The sequence below is a fragment of the Porcisia hertigi genome, chromosome 23, assembly GCF_017918235.1.
Source record: "Porcisia hertigi strain C119 chromosome 23, whole genome shotgun sequence".
NCBI lineage: Eukaryota > Euglenozoa > Kinetoplastea > Trypanosomatida > Trypanosomatidae > Porcisia > Porcisia hertigi.
In genome coordinates this window covers 812,517-828,986 of record NC_090582.1, presented here as the reverse complement: position 1 = coordinate 828,986, position 16,470 = coordinate 812,517, and the positions used below count along the sequence as shown (strand labels likewise).

Genomic DNA, 16,470 nt, shown 5'->3' with positions numbered 1-16,470 from the left:
GAGTGTGTGGAAGAGCAGGAAAGGTAAAGTGGATAGATGCGGGGATTCGTGGAAAGCTTTGAGGTGATGGAGGGAGGGGGAGTTGCAGCGCGCGGAGAGGGAGGGAGGGAGGGGGAGGGGTGTGGTACGGTGGTGAGGGGTTGGGCGTGTGTCTACAACACAACAAGAAGGAGTGGCCCCACACACACACACACACTCACACACGCGCGCACAAACGTACGGGAACGAAATGCAACAACAAAAAAAAAAAGAAAAACGAGAAAACCGGGAATACAACGGGAAAAAAAGACCGGCGTGGAAAAGTACGAGGATGGGCGATGGACGATGGGCGGGGGGGGGGGGGTGGAGGGGTCTCAACTAAGCCAGATAAGGGGAAAATATAGCAAAAGGTGAAACATGAGGAGAAACCGCGACTGCAAACATGACGACGAGTCGGGCGTGGGCGTGGGCGGGGGCGGGGGGTGGGGAGTTCAGCACGCGAAGTCGTAGTTAGCAGCGATGAAAAGAGCCTCGCCGCTAGCCGGGACCGCACCAAACGTGAACACATGCGCGTGGCAAGACACACAGACACACACACACACACACACACACAGACGGAGAGAAAAAAAAAAGAGAGATCCATATCAAAATAAAGAGGGCCATTGAATAAGAAATCAATGGGAACGGAGAAACGTGTTCTTGGCCATGTGCCCATCGCCATCACTCGTCCAGTAGGCCGTTGATGCGCAGGAACGCCTTCATGCTCGCTTTCCGACCAGCGAATTTTTCGTATGCAACGTTTGCGTCTACTGAGTTGCCAACGGACAACACGCACGCACGCAGGTGGTCACCGTTTTGTCGGGTCAGTCCTCCGTTCTCAAGGAACCACTCAAACCCGTCGCAGTCCAGCACGCGCGCCCACTGATAAACGTAGTAATTCGACGCGTATCCACCGGTGAAGGTGTGCATGAAGTATCCGCTGTGATAACGCGGCGGCACCTCAGCCATTCCAACACCAAAGGCCCTCATGGCAGCCTCTTCCATCTCCATGGGCGGCAGCAAGGCAGCCTCCTCCGTGGCCAGGTGCCAATAGAGATCGATGTACGCGGCCTTGACCACTTCGATGGTATGGAACCCGGCGCCGAACGTCTCGGCTGCCTTCATGCGCTCCACGAGCGCCTGCGGTATGGGCTCCTTCGTCTCGCAGTGGAACGCGTAGTTCCTCAGCACGGCGTCGTACATCGCCCAGTGCTCATTGATCTGAGATGGAAACTCGAGGAAGTCAGGGGCGACACTCGTGCCGGATAGCGTGGAGTACTTGAGGTTGCTCAGCATGCCGTGGAGCCCATGGCCGAACTCATGGAAGAGCGTCGTCACGTTGTCGCGGGTCAGCAGGGTCGGCTTGCCCTCTGCCGGTTTGATAATGTTCAACACATTGTACACGACGGGCTTCTGCCCAAGCAAAGAGCTCTGGCGAACGTAGAAGGTCATCCACGCACCCCCGCGCTTGCTCGCACGCGCGTAGGGGTCGAGGCAAAAGATGGCGAGAGACTCGCCCGTGTAGTCAAACATTTCAAAAGTCATCACGTCAGGGTGGTACACCGGCAGATCGGTGCGCCGCTGCATCGTCACGCCGTAGAGCATCTCCGCCGTATAAAACACGCCACGCTCGAGTACGTTGTTGAGTTCGAAGTACGGCTTCGTCTCGCTCTCATCCAGGTCGTACCTCTGCTTGCGGACCCGCTCAGCGTAGTAGCGCCAGTCCCAGGGCGCTAACTCCACGTCGCCCCCCTCCTCGCACATCATTTGACGGATGTCGCCCGCCTCCTTCATCGCTTTCGATGCCGCCGCTTTCCCCATGTCGCGCAGCAACGCCTCGGCAGATGCCGGATCAGCCATTTGATTCTGCAGTTGCCACTCAGCGAAGTTTTTTTTGCCAAGCAACTTCGCCTTTTGCAACCGAAGCCGCGCAATCTCCACAGTGATGGCACCCGTGTCGTTCTCATCCCCGCGTCCCGCGCGCTGCTCGCTCGCCTCGAGCAGTCGGCGGCGCGTCTGGCGGCTTCTCAGCGACGCGAGAAGCGGCTGTTGTGTTGTGTTCACAATGATCAACGCGTATTTACCGGGATAGCCGAGGTCCTCGGCCTCCCTCTGCGCCGTCGCGATCTCATCCTCGCTGAGACCCTCCAGCTCGGCCGCGTCATTCACAATCAGCGACGCAGTCTTGCGCGTGCCCATGACCTTCTCAGCGAACTCAGCCTCGAGGGTGGCGAGTCGTTCATTGATGCGTTTTAGTTTGTTCTTCTCCGCGTCGTCGAGGGCGGCGCCAGCCTTGCGGAACCGCTCCTCGTAGTGCTCCACCAGCCGCAAGTCTTCCCCAGCGAGGCTGCCACGCGTGTCGTACACGGCCTTGATGCGGCTGTACAAGACGCTGTCAAGAAAAATGTTGTCCTTGTGAAGAGAAAACGTAGGGGCGTAGGCCTGATCAAGCCTCTGCATCTCTGGGGTTGTGTGTGCATAGCAAAGGTTAGAGAAGACCAGGCGTGCGCGCGTCAGCTCCTCACCGCTCCTCTCCAATGCAACTACTGTGTTCTCAAAGGTAGGCGCTTCCGGGTTGGCCTTGATCGCCTCAATCTCTGCCATCTGCTTCATCATGCCCTGTTCGAAGGCGGGTGCATAGTGCTCCAGCTGGATCTGGTCGAAGGGGGGATACTGGTACTGCAGATTGCTCCGCTGAAGCAGTGGATTGGCAGGCATTGTGACACACACACACACACGGAAGAGAGCAGAGAACCCGGGGGAGGGGGGGGGGAGGCGAGCGGGCACCAAAACTCTCAGGGAAATAAAAGAGCGAAAAAAGGAGGGGGAATACTCACACGTGTGATGTGGACGAAGCTGCCCGGAGTGGCGGGGGGGGCACAGACAGACAAACAAATATGCACCGGGGCGAGTCATTCAGAGGAGACCGCGGGCGCAGAGAAGAGAGCCACAGACGTGAGAAAGTGGAAAGGAGAAAATGGGGGAAGCGAGAGATGGCGAAAAAGCAGTGAAAAGCATGAAGTGACCAGCGAAGGAAAGATTCACATGCACAGAGATGTGTGTCTGTGTGTGTCTGTGTGTGTGTGTGTGTGTGTGTGTGCCGCAGGACAGCGGGCGTGGGCCCACCCGCGCACAAGCGAGCACAGCTGCATTGCAGGTTCTGCGAGTCAGCCGCGTTGTGAAATCGAAGCACCCACTTCGACGACAGGCCGTCGACATGGAAGGGGAGGGGGGGAGCAGCGAAATTCATAAAGAAAAGAAGCAAAGCGGCAGCGGCAGCGGCAGCGGGGCCGAGGGCGGTGGCTGGACGTGCGAAAGAAAACACAGACAAGGAGTCAACCTTCAGATTGCACACTGGCTGGGTGGCCCTACAAGAAAAAAAAAGGTGGAGGCAGCTAGGCGATCGCGGTTGGGGGGGGGCAAAAGCAGATACGTGTACTGACTAGCGCGAGTCTCGGAGGGGAGGGGAGGGGGGTGGAGGGGGCAGTGCCCACGGCAACGGCGTCCCGCGTCACTTCACGGCGAATTCTGGGAAGGCGAAACAGTTTCACAGTGATTCTCTGCAGCCACGGTGGGAACACGCGCGCACACGCACAGCGGCGAGACCTCGAGTGTAGCCCAAAACAGCGCCGACTGCATGGACTGTGTCATCTGCTCTGCCTCCTGCCCGCACTTGTCGAGGTTCTCTGCGCATGTCTGGCACTTGGAGGCAAGGGCCTCCCACCGCGCGTCGTCTGTGGTGATTTGGGAGGGAGTAGGAGGCAACATCAAAGGGCATCTTTGAATTGTCTTCTCGTTGTACTCCGCACCGCAATGTGGAAGCATTTAAAAAGAGGAAGACGAGGGGGTGGGAGAGGAGGGAGAGGGGGGAGAGGAGGGAGAGGAGGGAGAGGAGGGAGAGGAGGGAGAGGGGGGAGAGGAGGGAGGAAAGAAAACAAAAAGAAAGTGTACGAAGAGATGCTCTGGAATTGCCGCGCATCGTAAATGGAGGCATGTGCAAATATGCCCAAAGAGGGAGAGGAGGAGGGAGACCGCGGGGGGGAAGGGGGAGGGGGAGGGAGACCGCGGGGAGGGGGAAGGTGGGGCCATACGCCCATACGCCCCCCCCCTCTCTCTCCCTCTCTTCATCCCCTTCCTGTAGTGCATTCCACCACAAACCTCTCACGCGCGCATGTCAGCTCCATATGTTGTGCACTGCAGAGCTGCTGACAGTGGTGGTGGTGGTGGTCAGAGCGCTATTATGATGTCAGTGTGTGGGGGGGGGGGGGGGGGTGGGGGGGGGGGGGACACACTGCCTAAAATCGCATTACGCACATTTTGGTTTGTCACGGGCGCTTCGAGTTCAGGGAACCACAGAAAAGACGCGCCACGAGCCCACATTGTGTACGCTGTTGCTGTACGACTGCGGCACCAGAAGAATTAAGACAGCCGTCCGTCCTGCAGATAAGTGAAGGTTGGTGGGAGACGGGTGTGAGGGGAAAAAAGGTCGTATCGACCTCACACTGAACGAGGCGCTGCTGCCATCCGCTCTCAGCTCCCAGACACACACACACACACACACACACAGGCGGACAGACAAACAGACAGACGGACATTCATTCACCGAATTCACAGTCCAATAAAAAATGAATCCAAGAGTGAAAATGGGTGACCTGAGGTAGGCAACCGTTTGTACGATGCCGCACTTGCGCTGGAGTACGCCACACTGATGGTGGGAAGCAAAGACACGGCGGAGGATGACGACGGCACCCCTCTCGCCCCCCCCCCTTGCCGTTTCGGCGGGAAGAAGAAGAGAAGAAAGGGGGAGGGGGGAGGGGGGAGGGGGGCGGAAGGGAAATCTTATTGATCAAGCAACGGCCCATCGCCCAGTTTCTTCTCTGGAGGGAGGTCGTGGTTGGCAAGCACCACGACATGATCGCCCTGTACCGAGAGCCTCACATGCTCACCCTCACGGATGCGGCCGTCCAGCAACATCAGCGCTAATTGATTGAGCAGCTCGCTCTGCACGAGACGCTTCAGTGGACGCGCACCATAAACGGGACTGTAGCCGTTGGCGCTCAACCAGTCATACACCGCCTTGGACTTCTCCAATGTGATGTTGTGTTCCGTCAGCATTGCCTGAACCTGAGAGAATAAAATCTCAACAATCCTGCGAATGTCCTCACGGCTGAGGCGGTTAAACATGATGATGTCGTCAAGACGGTTAATGAACTCGGGCGCCAGGCGCTGCCGCACCTCCTCCATGACACCCGGCATCGCCGCGCTGCTCGGTTTCCCCTCCGGCAGACGGGCAATGAGGTCTGCACCGATATTGGAGGTGAGGATAATAATTGTATTCTTGAAGTCGACGCGGCGGCCGTGGCTGTCGGTCAAGTGCCCCTCGTCCAGGACTTGCAAGAGGATATTCGATACGCTCGGGTGTGCTTTTTCAAACTCATCGAAAAGCACAATTTGGTACGGCCGACGCCGTACCGTCTCCGTCAGCTCGCCGCCCTCCTCGTAGCCGACGTACCCCGGTGGAGCACCGATCAGCCGGTGTACCGAGTGCCGCTCCATGTACTCGCTCATGTCGATGCGGCATATGAAGGACTCGTCGTCGAAGAGAAACTTGGCGAGGCTCTTGCACACCTCCGTCTTTCCAACGCCGGTGGGGCCCAGAAAGAGAAAGGAGCCCAGCGGGCGCTTGTGTGAATGCAGGCCGGCGCGAGAGATGCGCACGACATTCGTGATGGACTCGATGGCCGCATCCTGGCCCATGATGGTCTTTTTCAGCGCCTCGTCCATGTGAATTAGCTTCTCCCGCTCACTCGTCATGAGTTGCGCGACAGGGATGCCGGTCGCACGGGCGATCACCTCAGCAATATCCTTTGAGGTGACGCTGTCGTGCACCATAAAGTCTTTGGAGCTGGCCACGCTTTTGTCCTTCTCAATCTGCTTCAAGAGGTTTGGTATCTGGCTGTGTTGAATCTCGCCCGCCCTCGCAAAGTCTCCGCTGTTCATCGCCTGCTCGAGGTGGTGCCGCAACACGTCGAGTTCTTCAGTGCGCTGCTTAATCGTCTGGAACAACGCCTTCTCCTTCCGCCACCGCTCCTCGAGCGCGTCGTACTCCCCTTGTTTCTGAGAGATGTGCGCATACAGGTTCTCCAGCTTCTCTTTGCCCACCTCGTCTTTATCCTTCTTCACGGCCTCGGCCTCGATCTTCAGCCGGATCAACTCGCGCTCAATGAGCTCGAGCGCCTCCGGCTTGGACTCCTGCTGCAGGCGCAGGCGACTGGCTGCCTCGTCGATCAGGTCAATGGCCTTGTCGGGCAGGCGCCGCTCCGAAAGGTAGCGGTGGGAGTTGACGGCGGCGTACACGAGGGCCTCGTCCTTGATGAGGCAGCCGTGGTGGGCCTCGTACTTCTCCTTGATGCCGCGCAGAATGGATATCGTCTCCTCCACGGTGGGCTCCGTGACGAGCACCGATTGAAAGCGGCGTGCCAACGCGGCATCCTTCTCGATGTGACGGCGATACTCGTCCAAAGTGGTCGCACCGACGCAGTGCAACTCACCGCGCGCCAGCGACGGCTTCAGTAAGTTCGCGGCATCCATTGATCCATCGCCGGAGGAGCCGGCGCCCACCAAAGTGTGCAACTCGTCAATGAACAGGATGGCCTTTCCGTTCGACTCTATGGTGTCTTTGAGGACTCCCTTGAGACGTTCCTCAAACTCCCCACGAAACTTGGCACCGGCGACGAGGGTGCCCATATCGAGTGCGTATACCTGGCGATCCCGGATGCTCTCCGGCACCTCGCCCTTCACAATGCGTTGCGCCAGGCCCTCGACGATGGCCGTCTTACCGACGCCGGGCTCACCAATCAACACCGGGTTATTCTTGGTGCGCCGCGAGACCACCTGGATGGTGCGTCGAATGACTTCCTCGCGACCCACAATAGGATCCAGGCGACCCATGCGCGCCTCCTCGGTCAAGTCGCGCGCGTACTTCTTCAGGAAGTCCCCCGGGGGCACGGCATTCGGGTTCACCCACGTCCGGCCCTGCTGCTGGCCGCCATTGCCGCCCCCTCCACTCTGGTTGCCGCCGCCGCCGCCGCCGCCGCCCCACGGCGTCACACCCGTCGATTGCCACCGGCAGCTCGTCCTTAACACGGGATGCGTAGCAATCCTCGACACCACCGGCCAGCGCGTCATGGAAGTCAGGGAAGCGTCACGGGCACCTCCGCAGACGAAAGCGGTAAGAGGAACCATCATGGCGGCTGTGCCGTCACACCGAAGCGCGGTGGCGGCATTTACACTACACCTACGCATCATGACAACGGGGTAGGGGGAGAGGGAGAGGGTTGGGGGGGGTTCGACTTCTTCTACAAGAAAAAAAAGGGTGGAGATGTGGATGACGGAGTTGTCGTCTCAGTCAAGAGGAAACAACGAAAAAAAACGGGTCGTTGCGGAACAGCCTCGGAGAGAAAATCTGCGAGTTAAGGTGGAAAAGGGAGAAGAGAGAAAAAAGAGGCCTGTGGAGGCCTCAAGACGTTCCTCCAGAGGGGCGGCAGCGTCGGTGTATATGTGAAATGGAAGAGGAGGAGGAGAGAGGAGAAACGGGGGGAGGGAGGAGGAGGGGGGGGGGTGACGTTCCTCGAGTCGTAGCCCGGAACAAAAAAAAAAAACGGTCGAGCAGAGAGGAGGAGTCAATGCACACAATGCCGCGTGCGTGGTATGAGAGAGGTGAGCGCATTGGAAAGCAACAGCTGTCACCGCTGCCTGTGTGGTGTGTGTCCCACCCGGAAGGGATGGAGAAAGGGACGCCCCGACGCTCATTGGACGCCACGTCCTGAATCTGCACGCCGCGCATGACACAAAGTCTCTCAGGGAGTTGCTATTTTTTTTCCTTTTTTTCTTCTGGATTTCTCTATGGAAAAGCAAAAAAAAAAACGCTGATAAACAGAGAAAAGGGGGAGGGGGAGGGGGGAAGGTGGAAGCACACGAGGCACACACACACACCTCCCACAAGCACAAAAATAGGCATCAAGTCGGGCAAAACTACAGAAATATTCGATTTGACAGGCTTCACCTGATAGATTTCACTGTGAAACCGGTGAGACTTCGACGTCACACACACACACACACATACAGCGGTGCTGCGATGGCTGCGCTTCCACGCGCATTACAGCAACACCCCCCCCCCCCACGCAGTCATCTAAGCACGGCCCCCGCCTCACAACTGCTTCCCCCAATTGTGCACGTCCGCCAGGCAATGCATCCCTCAGGGTGGTTCACGGGGTGTCCCCCTCCCCTCCACCCCCTTTCCCCGAGAGTAGGCACTGAAGACCGGATGAGATGCGTGCGAGCCACGCTGATACTCCTGCTATTGTGTATGGATAATGCACACCCTGAGCGCAGGGTCGCAGGGCCGGTGCGACGCACCTCCATCCATAGACCTGGTCGCTGACATCAGGAACGATAAATCTCTCTGACCCTTAGACTTGGCAAAGACTTGACACCGCCACAAAAGTGGAGTTCGGCATTAGCAGGGAGACGGGAGGGAGGGGGAAGGGGGGAGGGGGGGGAGAAAAGGTCGATGCAGACGGCATTGGCACCGCCTCTCTCCCCACTATCGGCGATAAACCGTCGTGGATTTCACTCCGGGAGAAGCGGGTCTACTCGCTCACCGGGGGTGGCGTGAGGAGCGAAGCTGGCGTAGTGACGCTCTCTGTTGTGGGGCGCGGGGGGGCCACAAAACCGTGGTACACGGCCGGCTCAGAAGTCGTGGACGGTGGCTCTAGGCATGGTGAGGTGTTGCGAGCGCCTGCTCTGGAGCCTCTCTCCTGCTCCGCCCGGTTCTCCGCGTACGCCTTTCCCATTTCCGTCAGACGATCTCGCAAAACATCATGCCTGGCCTTGAACAGGTCGGTTTGCGACCGGAAGAACTCGAGGGCCTCCTGCATCTGCCCCATGTGCTGGTTTTTCTTCACAAGGTTCTGCTGATAGGCGATCAGCTGCTCTGCGATCTCTGGTCCCGGCTGCTGCGCGACGGCGGCCTTGGCCTTCATGTAGCGCTGTTCCGCTGTTTGGATGGCTGCCTGCTTTTCATCCAACTGAGTCCGGCGCTGGACGAGGATTCGCTGCAACTTGTGTACACGCTGCAGAAGCGCGTACGTCTCCGGCTCTGCCAAGGCCGCCTCGTTGTACGGGTGCACGTTGAGAGGGCGACCCGCTTCGTCTAACAAGGCGCGCACTCGCACCTTCTCCCGCTGTAGTTCACGTGTGGCGGTATTGAGCAGCACGCGCAGCTCCGGCAGGCGGGCCACGAACATGCGCATCTGCTTTAGCTGCTGTGCAAATTGCACCGTCTGGTACTCGAGATGTTCCAGCTGCTGCGCCTGCTCATTGTATAGGCCCTCGTGGCGCTGTAAAAGCGATTTTTGAGTGTGCGCCTTCTCATAAAGGGCGTTCACCTCCATCGTGCGGTCCGTCGCTTGGCGGTTAAGCAATTCCCTTTCATGCAAAACGTCGTTGCAGCGACGCTGCTGCCGAGCCGTCTCGTCCGCGGCATCCCTGAGCACCCTCTGGAGTTCGCTGATCTCCTGCCCTAGCAAACTGGCAGACAGCTGCTTCTTGCTGGTCCGCCGCTGATAATCCCCCACTTGTCCTTCGAGCTCTTTTCGCTGCTGCCGCAGCAGTTTGAAGCGCGCAGCTTCGACCTTCACGTCTTTCTCCCGCTTCTGGATGACGCTGCGCATCAACTGCACCTGTGCGAGCTGGTATGTTACGCGGTGTTGCTGCTCGCTGAGGCCGAGCTTCAGCTGGTTGCAGTGCGAGGTGTAGGTGTTTCGCTCAACCAGCATCGCCTCAAGCAGCGTCTGCTGCTGCTTTACTTGCGCTTCCCCCTCCGCGAACTTCTTTTCGTACTCGGCCAGCTCGGCATTCCTGCCTTCGATCTCGCCGAGGAGTTTTGCGCACATGGCGGCATAGGTTTTTGCGTTGGCATCGTTCATCTCCGCCTCCTGTGCCACCGTGTACATCTCCTTCTGCGTCTGCTGGACGTGCTCTTCACAAGATGACAGCACGTTCTCCAGCATTCGGAGCTGTCCGCGCTTCTCCGCGAGCCACGAGGTATTTCTCCGCTGCTCCGCCTCCTCGCCAGCGATGTCCTGCTGCAGGAGGTTGACCTCCTTCCTGGCGGACAACGCCGTTTGGGTGGCAGTGCGTACCGCCTGCTGCGCGCGAGCGAGAGCGGACTCCTCATGCTGCAACCTCTCCTTCGCCTCGTGTTGCCTCTCAAGCTCCTCGGATCTCCGCGACTCCATAACCGTGTTGCGTCGGTGCAGTGCCTCGACGACTTGCTGGGCCTTGACAGCGCGCTTGTGCAGAGAGGCAACTGTGGCCTGGTGTTTTTGCAACGCGGCAGTCTTCTCGCGCATGCGCCGCTGCCACAAATCGTTTTCCTCATTGCACTCCTGCAGAGCCGTGTTGACGTTTTGCAGCTGGCGGCAAACGCCCTGATGCTCCTCGGCCAGCCTCGACTCCTCGTGCTGGGCATCGCGCAAGTCCTGGCCGTTGCGCTCGTGGTCCTCGCTGAGAACGTCGAGGATGTGCTGCTGGGAGGTGCAGTACGCGATGCGGCGGGCCGTCGTCTCACGCACTGCACTCAGCTCCTCCTCCTTCGCAGCCTTGCTTGCCAGCGTCACCTGGGCCTCTTCCTCCATCCTCGAGATGCTCTCGCGTATCAGACTGAGTTCAGCGGCATTAGCGGAGTTGCCGTTCAGTAGCGCCACGATGCGTCGCTGCGTGGCGGCCACGTTGGAAGAGGAGATGCAGAACTGCTGCGTCAGCCGCTCCTCCTCCCGCTGCAGAGTTTCATGCAAGTGCTGCAGATTGTTTAAGGCGGCTTCCTGCGCTGGCAACTCGATTGGCTCCTGCAGCTTTGCCTGCTGCACCTGGATTTCCCGTTTGAGCGCGAGGATCATCTCCTTCAGCTGCATCTCTTTTTCCTTCGCCTGCACCAACCGCTGAGAGCTGCGCTCCGTCTCACTCTTGAGTGTGGCGATGATGTCACGATCACCCAGCGACAGCTCAGCCGCCGCAGTCGCCTTTTCCACACAAACCTCGATGTCGCCCTGCAGGTCGGCGCACTTGCGGAGTAGCCGGCCCTCGCCCTCATGACTGTGCAAAAAGGAGTTGTGGAGGCTTTCGTACTCGGCACGGAATCGGTCGAGGATGTCGTCCCCCTCCAGCGTCATGAGCACTTCTTGATAATGACGCTCGAAATCGAAAAAGGCGTTGCGACTCGACACGATCGCCTGATATTCAGCATTCTCAGAGGCCGTGAACAACGGCATGCGCGGCCCTGCGGTAGTGGCGGCAGAGACAGCGGTGTTGGCTTGGCTGGGAACAGTCAGGCGCCCTTCGGGGGCTTTGCCTCTCCCACTGCCGTCGATATGAGAATAAACATCCATCTTGACCGTCTTTGCACGCGTGGGTGCTAAAGTTGGTTGTATGAGAGTTCGTGGATTGTCTAATAGCGGGGGGAGGGGGGAGGGGGGAAGAAAGTGGAGGCCTCCTGGCGTGTGTGTGTGTGTGTGTATGTGTGTGCGCGCGCCCGTGTATATGTGCTCGCGCAGAAACCGCTGGGATGCAGGGGGGGGGGGAGTGCCCTCTTTTCGCTGAGGGACGCGCATCAGGGTGGTGGTGGTGGTGGGGGCAAAGCGTTTTGAAAGTGGAAGGACAAGGGTAATGAAAAAGAGAACGGATGCGTACGTCATCGGAGGCGGCTACGCCAATTCACCTCCATGTACATACAAAGGCATTGCGGTCGGGAAGAGCCCTTCACTTTCTGCAGAGCCCCCAACGACGGTGGCACAGGACGCGGCTGGGAGAGAGAACCGCGCGAAAAAGAATGTCGCAGCGGATAATGAATGACGTCAACGTTAAGTTTGGCCTTTTTGGTATCGTGAGAAGTGGAGATGGGGGAGTTAGAGGGGGAGGGGAGGGGGAGGGGGGGGGGCATGACAGAGAAGGCTGAGCAAGACTGAGCTTTGGTGGGGCGGAGCCGGAAAGGCGACGGCGCGGTAGAGACGGCAACACCTCTCGGCTTAGTCAAGCACGCCACAACGGGATACTGGAACCACCCTTGCCACTGCCACAACTTCAAGCGTCATAGTCGCAGCCACCCTCTCATTGCTGGGGATGCTGGTCGCCACCAACCCCCATCGCAACCAACTCGAGAGCTGTCGAGATGGAAGGCAAACCCATAAAGCCCAACATTTGCATCCCTTCTGAGATCTTCACGTAATCACTCGTGCTCCCCAGGGAAGAGCATCAAGTCCTCCTTCACCACGTTGATGTCGTCAGGTTGAATGGAGCCCCACACCCCTTCTCCTGTGCGCCGCCTGCACGTGCGCCTGATACCGAGCAACGTCCGCCAAGAGACACGCGATGGTCCCGCGGGTCACCGCGTAGTCAAGCTTGAGGCTCACGCCAGCGACGCCGCGGCTTAAGGGCCCGCGCGCGTGTGTCCACATCGAGGCCTTCTTCAGTACAACTGCTTGAAGGAGCGGCTGTCCTCTCGCGCGGTGTGACCAGTTCAATGCAGCACGTGCATGGTGGTCCAAAGCCGGGGCAGCGGACGCCTTCATGCCCCGCACGCGCAGCAGAGAAGTCTACCATTGTGCCGCTGACGTGCTCGGCGCAACGGCCTCGATGTTGTACATAACGCACGTAGACCTCTCTCATTCTGGCTCACGCCCACCGCTATGAATGCAATGCGGTCCCTCGCAGGCAGGAGTTCTGCACATTATGGTTGGCAGCACTTCTCGGAAGACTGGCCGTCAGCGGTACCCGTCGGCTGCGGTGGGAAGGAGAGCACGCTGCATGCAAGCAGTCTCTCAAAGCACCACCCACCCCCCCCCACACACACACACACGTCGGGTATGCAGCGCTGATGGGATGGGAAGGACCCCGAGTCAGCCGACGACTAGGGGGGACGACGAGCAGAGGCCAAGTGACCGCCGGGTGCTGTGCTTTGCCTCGCCGCGAGACGCGGCGTGGAAGACGAAGCTGTGGTGCACTCGCTGTAGTGTATGCCACACGTTGTCAGGGACGACAGCCTCTACAGCCTGTGTATACCCCTCCCCCCCCCCCCCAGCCCCAACCCTCTCTCACGGAACGAGCACGGGCAGGTCATGAGAGTTGGCAAGGAAGAGAGCAGTCATATCACTTCGAAGAATTCCACACACACACACACACACCTGGTGCTGTGCGTGTGTGGGGGGGGGGGGGGGAGAGGAGGGGAAGAAGGAGTCGTCGAGGCGTTGTGTGCTGCATCGAATGCCGACAAACGAACATGCCAGGCAAAACACTTGGAACCTTCAGCTCAGCCTTTCACATCGCATCAAGGCACCGTCATAAACCAACAACAGTGTCCCTGTTGGGGCAGAGAGGAAGAGGGGGGGAAGAGGAGTGACGCAAGCAACATACTATAAGACCCTCCCTTATTACAAGAACCAAAATCCGGAGAACCGGTCCGCAGGCTGCACTCCTTGATGCATCTCCGCCCCCACCCCACCCCTCTCCAATGTATGAAGATGCATATTTACTGCCAAAAATGGTACCATCGCAGGTACACACACACACCCCTGTACAGTCACTTCCCCTCCGCCAGTGTTTTCCGCTCTCAGTAGGGCCCAAGGGAGGAGAGGGGAGAGGGGAGGAGACAGGAGGGGAGGAGACCACAAACCTTCACGCCTTTATGTGTTCGTTATCGCCTCGTGCGGCTGCCGATGTCGGTGATAAAACTTAAGGGCAACTTTCCGAATTTGGGAAGTTCGCTCCCCGGGGGGGGGGGGGGGGGAGACGTGTGGCCTCGCTAGCGCACCACACACCCCACGCCCAGATAACAGCACCATGAGCGAAGCCACGTCTCCGCCTTCGCTCACCTTGCGCCCGTCCATGCGAGGCATTCTTTAAAAGAAATCAACGATCAACAACAGTCGCATGAGCGACATGACGCAGCTCTGCAGCCCAGTGACAATGCGTTGCACCTGTAGCGCCTGGTGAACGTTGCGAGAGATGCCCAGCTTCCACTGCGCCTCGGCCTCTTCAGCGTGAGCATAACTGCTGCTGTTGTTGTTGCTGCTCATGGCGCTGCTGATACCCGAAGGTGCAGGTGAGGGGGAGAAACGGGAAGGGGGCTTTGTAGCCGCTGTAGCCGCCTGCTGCTCCTGAGCCTCACGCAGCTTCACCAACGCAATCGTCAGCGCCTTTGCGAGCCGCTCGCGCACCACAGGCAGCAACGTCGTGCTCCAGCTCATCCCCCAGAGGTACACACTCGCTTTGGGGGGCCGTTCAGCGAGTGCCGAGGTGCGCGGAACCTCTTGCTGAAGCAGGAAGCCGTCCTTGAACATCTGGTGCAGCACCTCACGAATCTTCACGTACGTGGCCACCGACTGCTCCGCCAGTGTCCGCTCCTCAAGGAAGTGGTGCTGTAGGAGCAGCTTCATGATACGCACGCCGAGTACGCCGTAGCGACTATACACGACACGCTCGCACACCGCCTCCTGCAACAGGTGCACCGCAGTGACGTGATCCATTGCGTAGAAGTCGCTCTGGTTATGTGGCCTCACCAGAAGCGCTCGCGTCGACGGCGTCGTTGTGAAACGGGGGGATATACTGGCGGCCGACATCGTGGATGCAGCAGGGTCACAACTAAACAACACAATTGGCTGGCAGAGCCGCTGCAGACAGCGCTGCACCGCCTCTGCGGAGCTACTCGATACGTGGTCTGCGCCCATCCGAGGTTCGCCGCTGCGATCGCGACGTACGCCCGCAGTCGTCGGCAGCTCCGCTGCCAGCTCCTGGAAAGAAGCGATAGCCTCGGTGTACCCCGAGTTAGGCGCACTACGACGTCGCAGCGCGCGCACCAAAGTGAGGGCAAGACGGCCGTCCACGTAGCGCTCAGCCACAGCCTGCTCGATCGCGTTATTGAAAAGGTAATGCAGAGCGGCCTCTACACCCAGACAGTATGGACTCGTGGCGTCCCACAAACCCGCATTCCCGCCGGGGTGCGAAGACGACGCCCGGTTGGACTGCCCCCCCGTATTCGCAGGCGTTATGGCACCGGGAGCAGCGGTCAGGGAATTCGGTACAGGTACGAGCCACCCATCCTCCACCAGGCGCACCACAGCGTACTCGATTGCGTCACGGGTGATGCTCGGGGTACGGCTTAGTGCTACCTGTACCGCGGAGTGTGGCGGCACGACGCCAAGCTGGTACATGACAAGCAGCACGCACTTGGCTGCATCACCGTACTGCTGGCGTGCGCAGTGGAGGAGGACCGGAAAGAGCACACGCAAGAGGATGGCGCTACCGTAGCGTATTTCGTAGAGGTGCTTGATGGGGTCAGCATGAACGAGGCGGTGCACCACAAGCCGCGTCACGATCTCCTTCACGGCTGCCTCGTGAATAATATCATTGACCGATGCCGTATCACCGAGGTCCACGTGGAAGCTCGAGCCGACGTGGTGGGTGGCTGGCACCGCCGTTGTCTTTTCCCCTGTGGATGAGGCGCGGTTGGCGGCCGCAGCGGCGACGGCGCGGACTTCCTCATCGCGGTTGACGGCATCGCCGATGTCTTTCAATGACAATGGCCCCGACTGTGTGAGAGCGCGGCAGACGGCACCAGCTAAGGGACCTAACTGATGAGTCACAGTAGATACGATGAGCTCGTGATGCGCTGTGATGGGCTTGGCCACGAGATCCTCGCAAATCTCTGATGGGCATGTGATCGCCTCGCCGACGCAAAAAAATGGCATGGCTGCCAGTGAACACGTCAAGCGAACACACACCACCGCCACCACCCCCCACACACACACACGCGAAGAGAAAGAGAGAAGAAAAAGAGCGATGTGGCAAATGCGGGTCCCCCCTCTTCTATCTTGAGCAGAATAGAGAAGAGAGGGGAGAGAGGGGAGAGAGGGGTCCACTACGCACTTGGGGTATATGCATATACCCAAAGGTGGAGCGAGTCAAGCGCAAAGATTTCCAGACACACACACAAAAAAAAAACAGCGGAGAAGAGGGAAGGGCGGAGTAATGAGCCAACACTCACAAAACGAAAGAGGGAAGAAAAAAAAAGGGAGGATGGGGAGGGAGAAGTGGAGAGAGGGGGAAGTACGAAGAGAAGAAGAGCTCCAAAGAGAGAGAGAGAGGAGTATAGACAGGGAGGGAAGAAGGGAGAGAGGGATGCGCGAAAGCAGGGCAAAACGGGTCTCGACAAAAGGGGGGAGACACGGTCCTCCCCTCACCCACGTGCTCAGATCGGTGCTGCTCTTCTTCTCCCCCCTCCCCCCCCCCCTCCCACTTGAGAGGGGGAGACACAGGAACGTCTTTTCTTTATCGCCCCCCTTTTGTAGTCCTTTTTTTTTTCTCAAGGTCATGGCGACATCAGGTGTAGAGGACACA

At 58.9% G+C, this 16,470-nt stretch overlaps 4 protein-coding genes across 4 annotated transcripts; all 4 read right to left on the bottom strand.

Annotated features, from left to right (window-relative positions):
• Positions 1-699: 699 nt before the first annotated feature.
• JKF63_04974 (uncharacterized protein) lies at positions 700-2,736 on the bottom strand (the record flags this gene model as incomplete). The annotated part of the gene is made up of 1 exon (XM_067900944.1): positions 700-2,736. One exon carries the CDS (start codon positions 2,734-2,736, stop codon positions 700-702), a length of 2,037 nt encoding a protein of 678 aa, XP_067757144.1.
• A 2,121-nt stretch (positions 2,737-4,857) lies between these two features.
• Positions 4,858-7,326, bottom strand: JKF63_04972 (uncharacterized protein; the record flags this gene model as incomplete). The annotated part of the gene is made up of 1 exon (XM_067900943.1): positions 4,858-7,326. One exon carries the CDS (start codon positions 7,324-7,326, stop codon positions 4,858-4,860), a length of 2,469 nt encoding a protein of 822 aa, XP_067757143.1.
• A 1,343-nt stretch (positions 7,327-8,669) lies between these two features.
• JKF63_04971 (uncharacterized protein) lies at positions 8,670-11,468 on the bottom strand (the record flags this gene model as incomplete). The annotated part of the gene is made up of 1 exon (XM_067900942.1): positions 8,670-11,468. The coding sequence occupies one exon, from the start codon at positions 11,466-11,468 to the stop codon at positions 8,670-8,672; it is 2,799 nt and encodes a 932-aa protein (XP_067757142.1).
• A 2,505-nt stretch (positions 11,469-13,973) lies between these two features.
• Positions 13,974-15,821, bottom strand: JKF63_04970 (uncharacterized protein; the record flags this gene model as incomplete). The annotated part of the gene is made up of 1 exon (XM_067900941.1): positions 13,974-15,821. The coding sequence occupies one exon, from the start codon at positions 15,819-15,821 to the stop codon at positions 13,974-13,976; it is 1,848 nt and encodes a 615-aa protein (XP_067757141.1).
• Between the last annotated feature and the right edge of the window lie 649 nt (positions 15,822-16,470).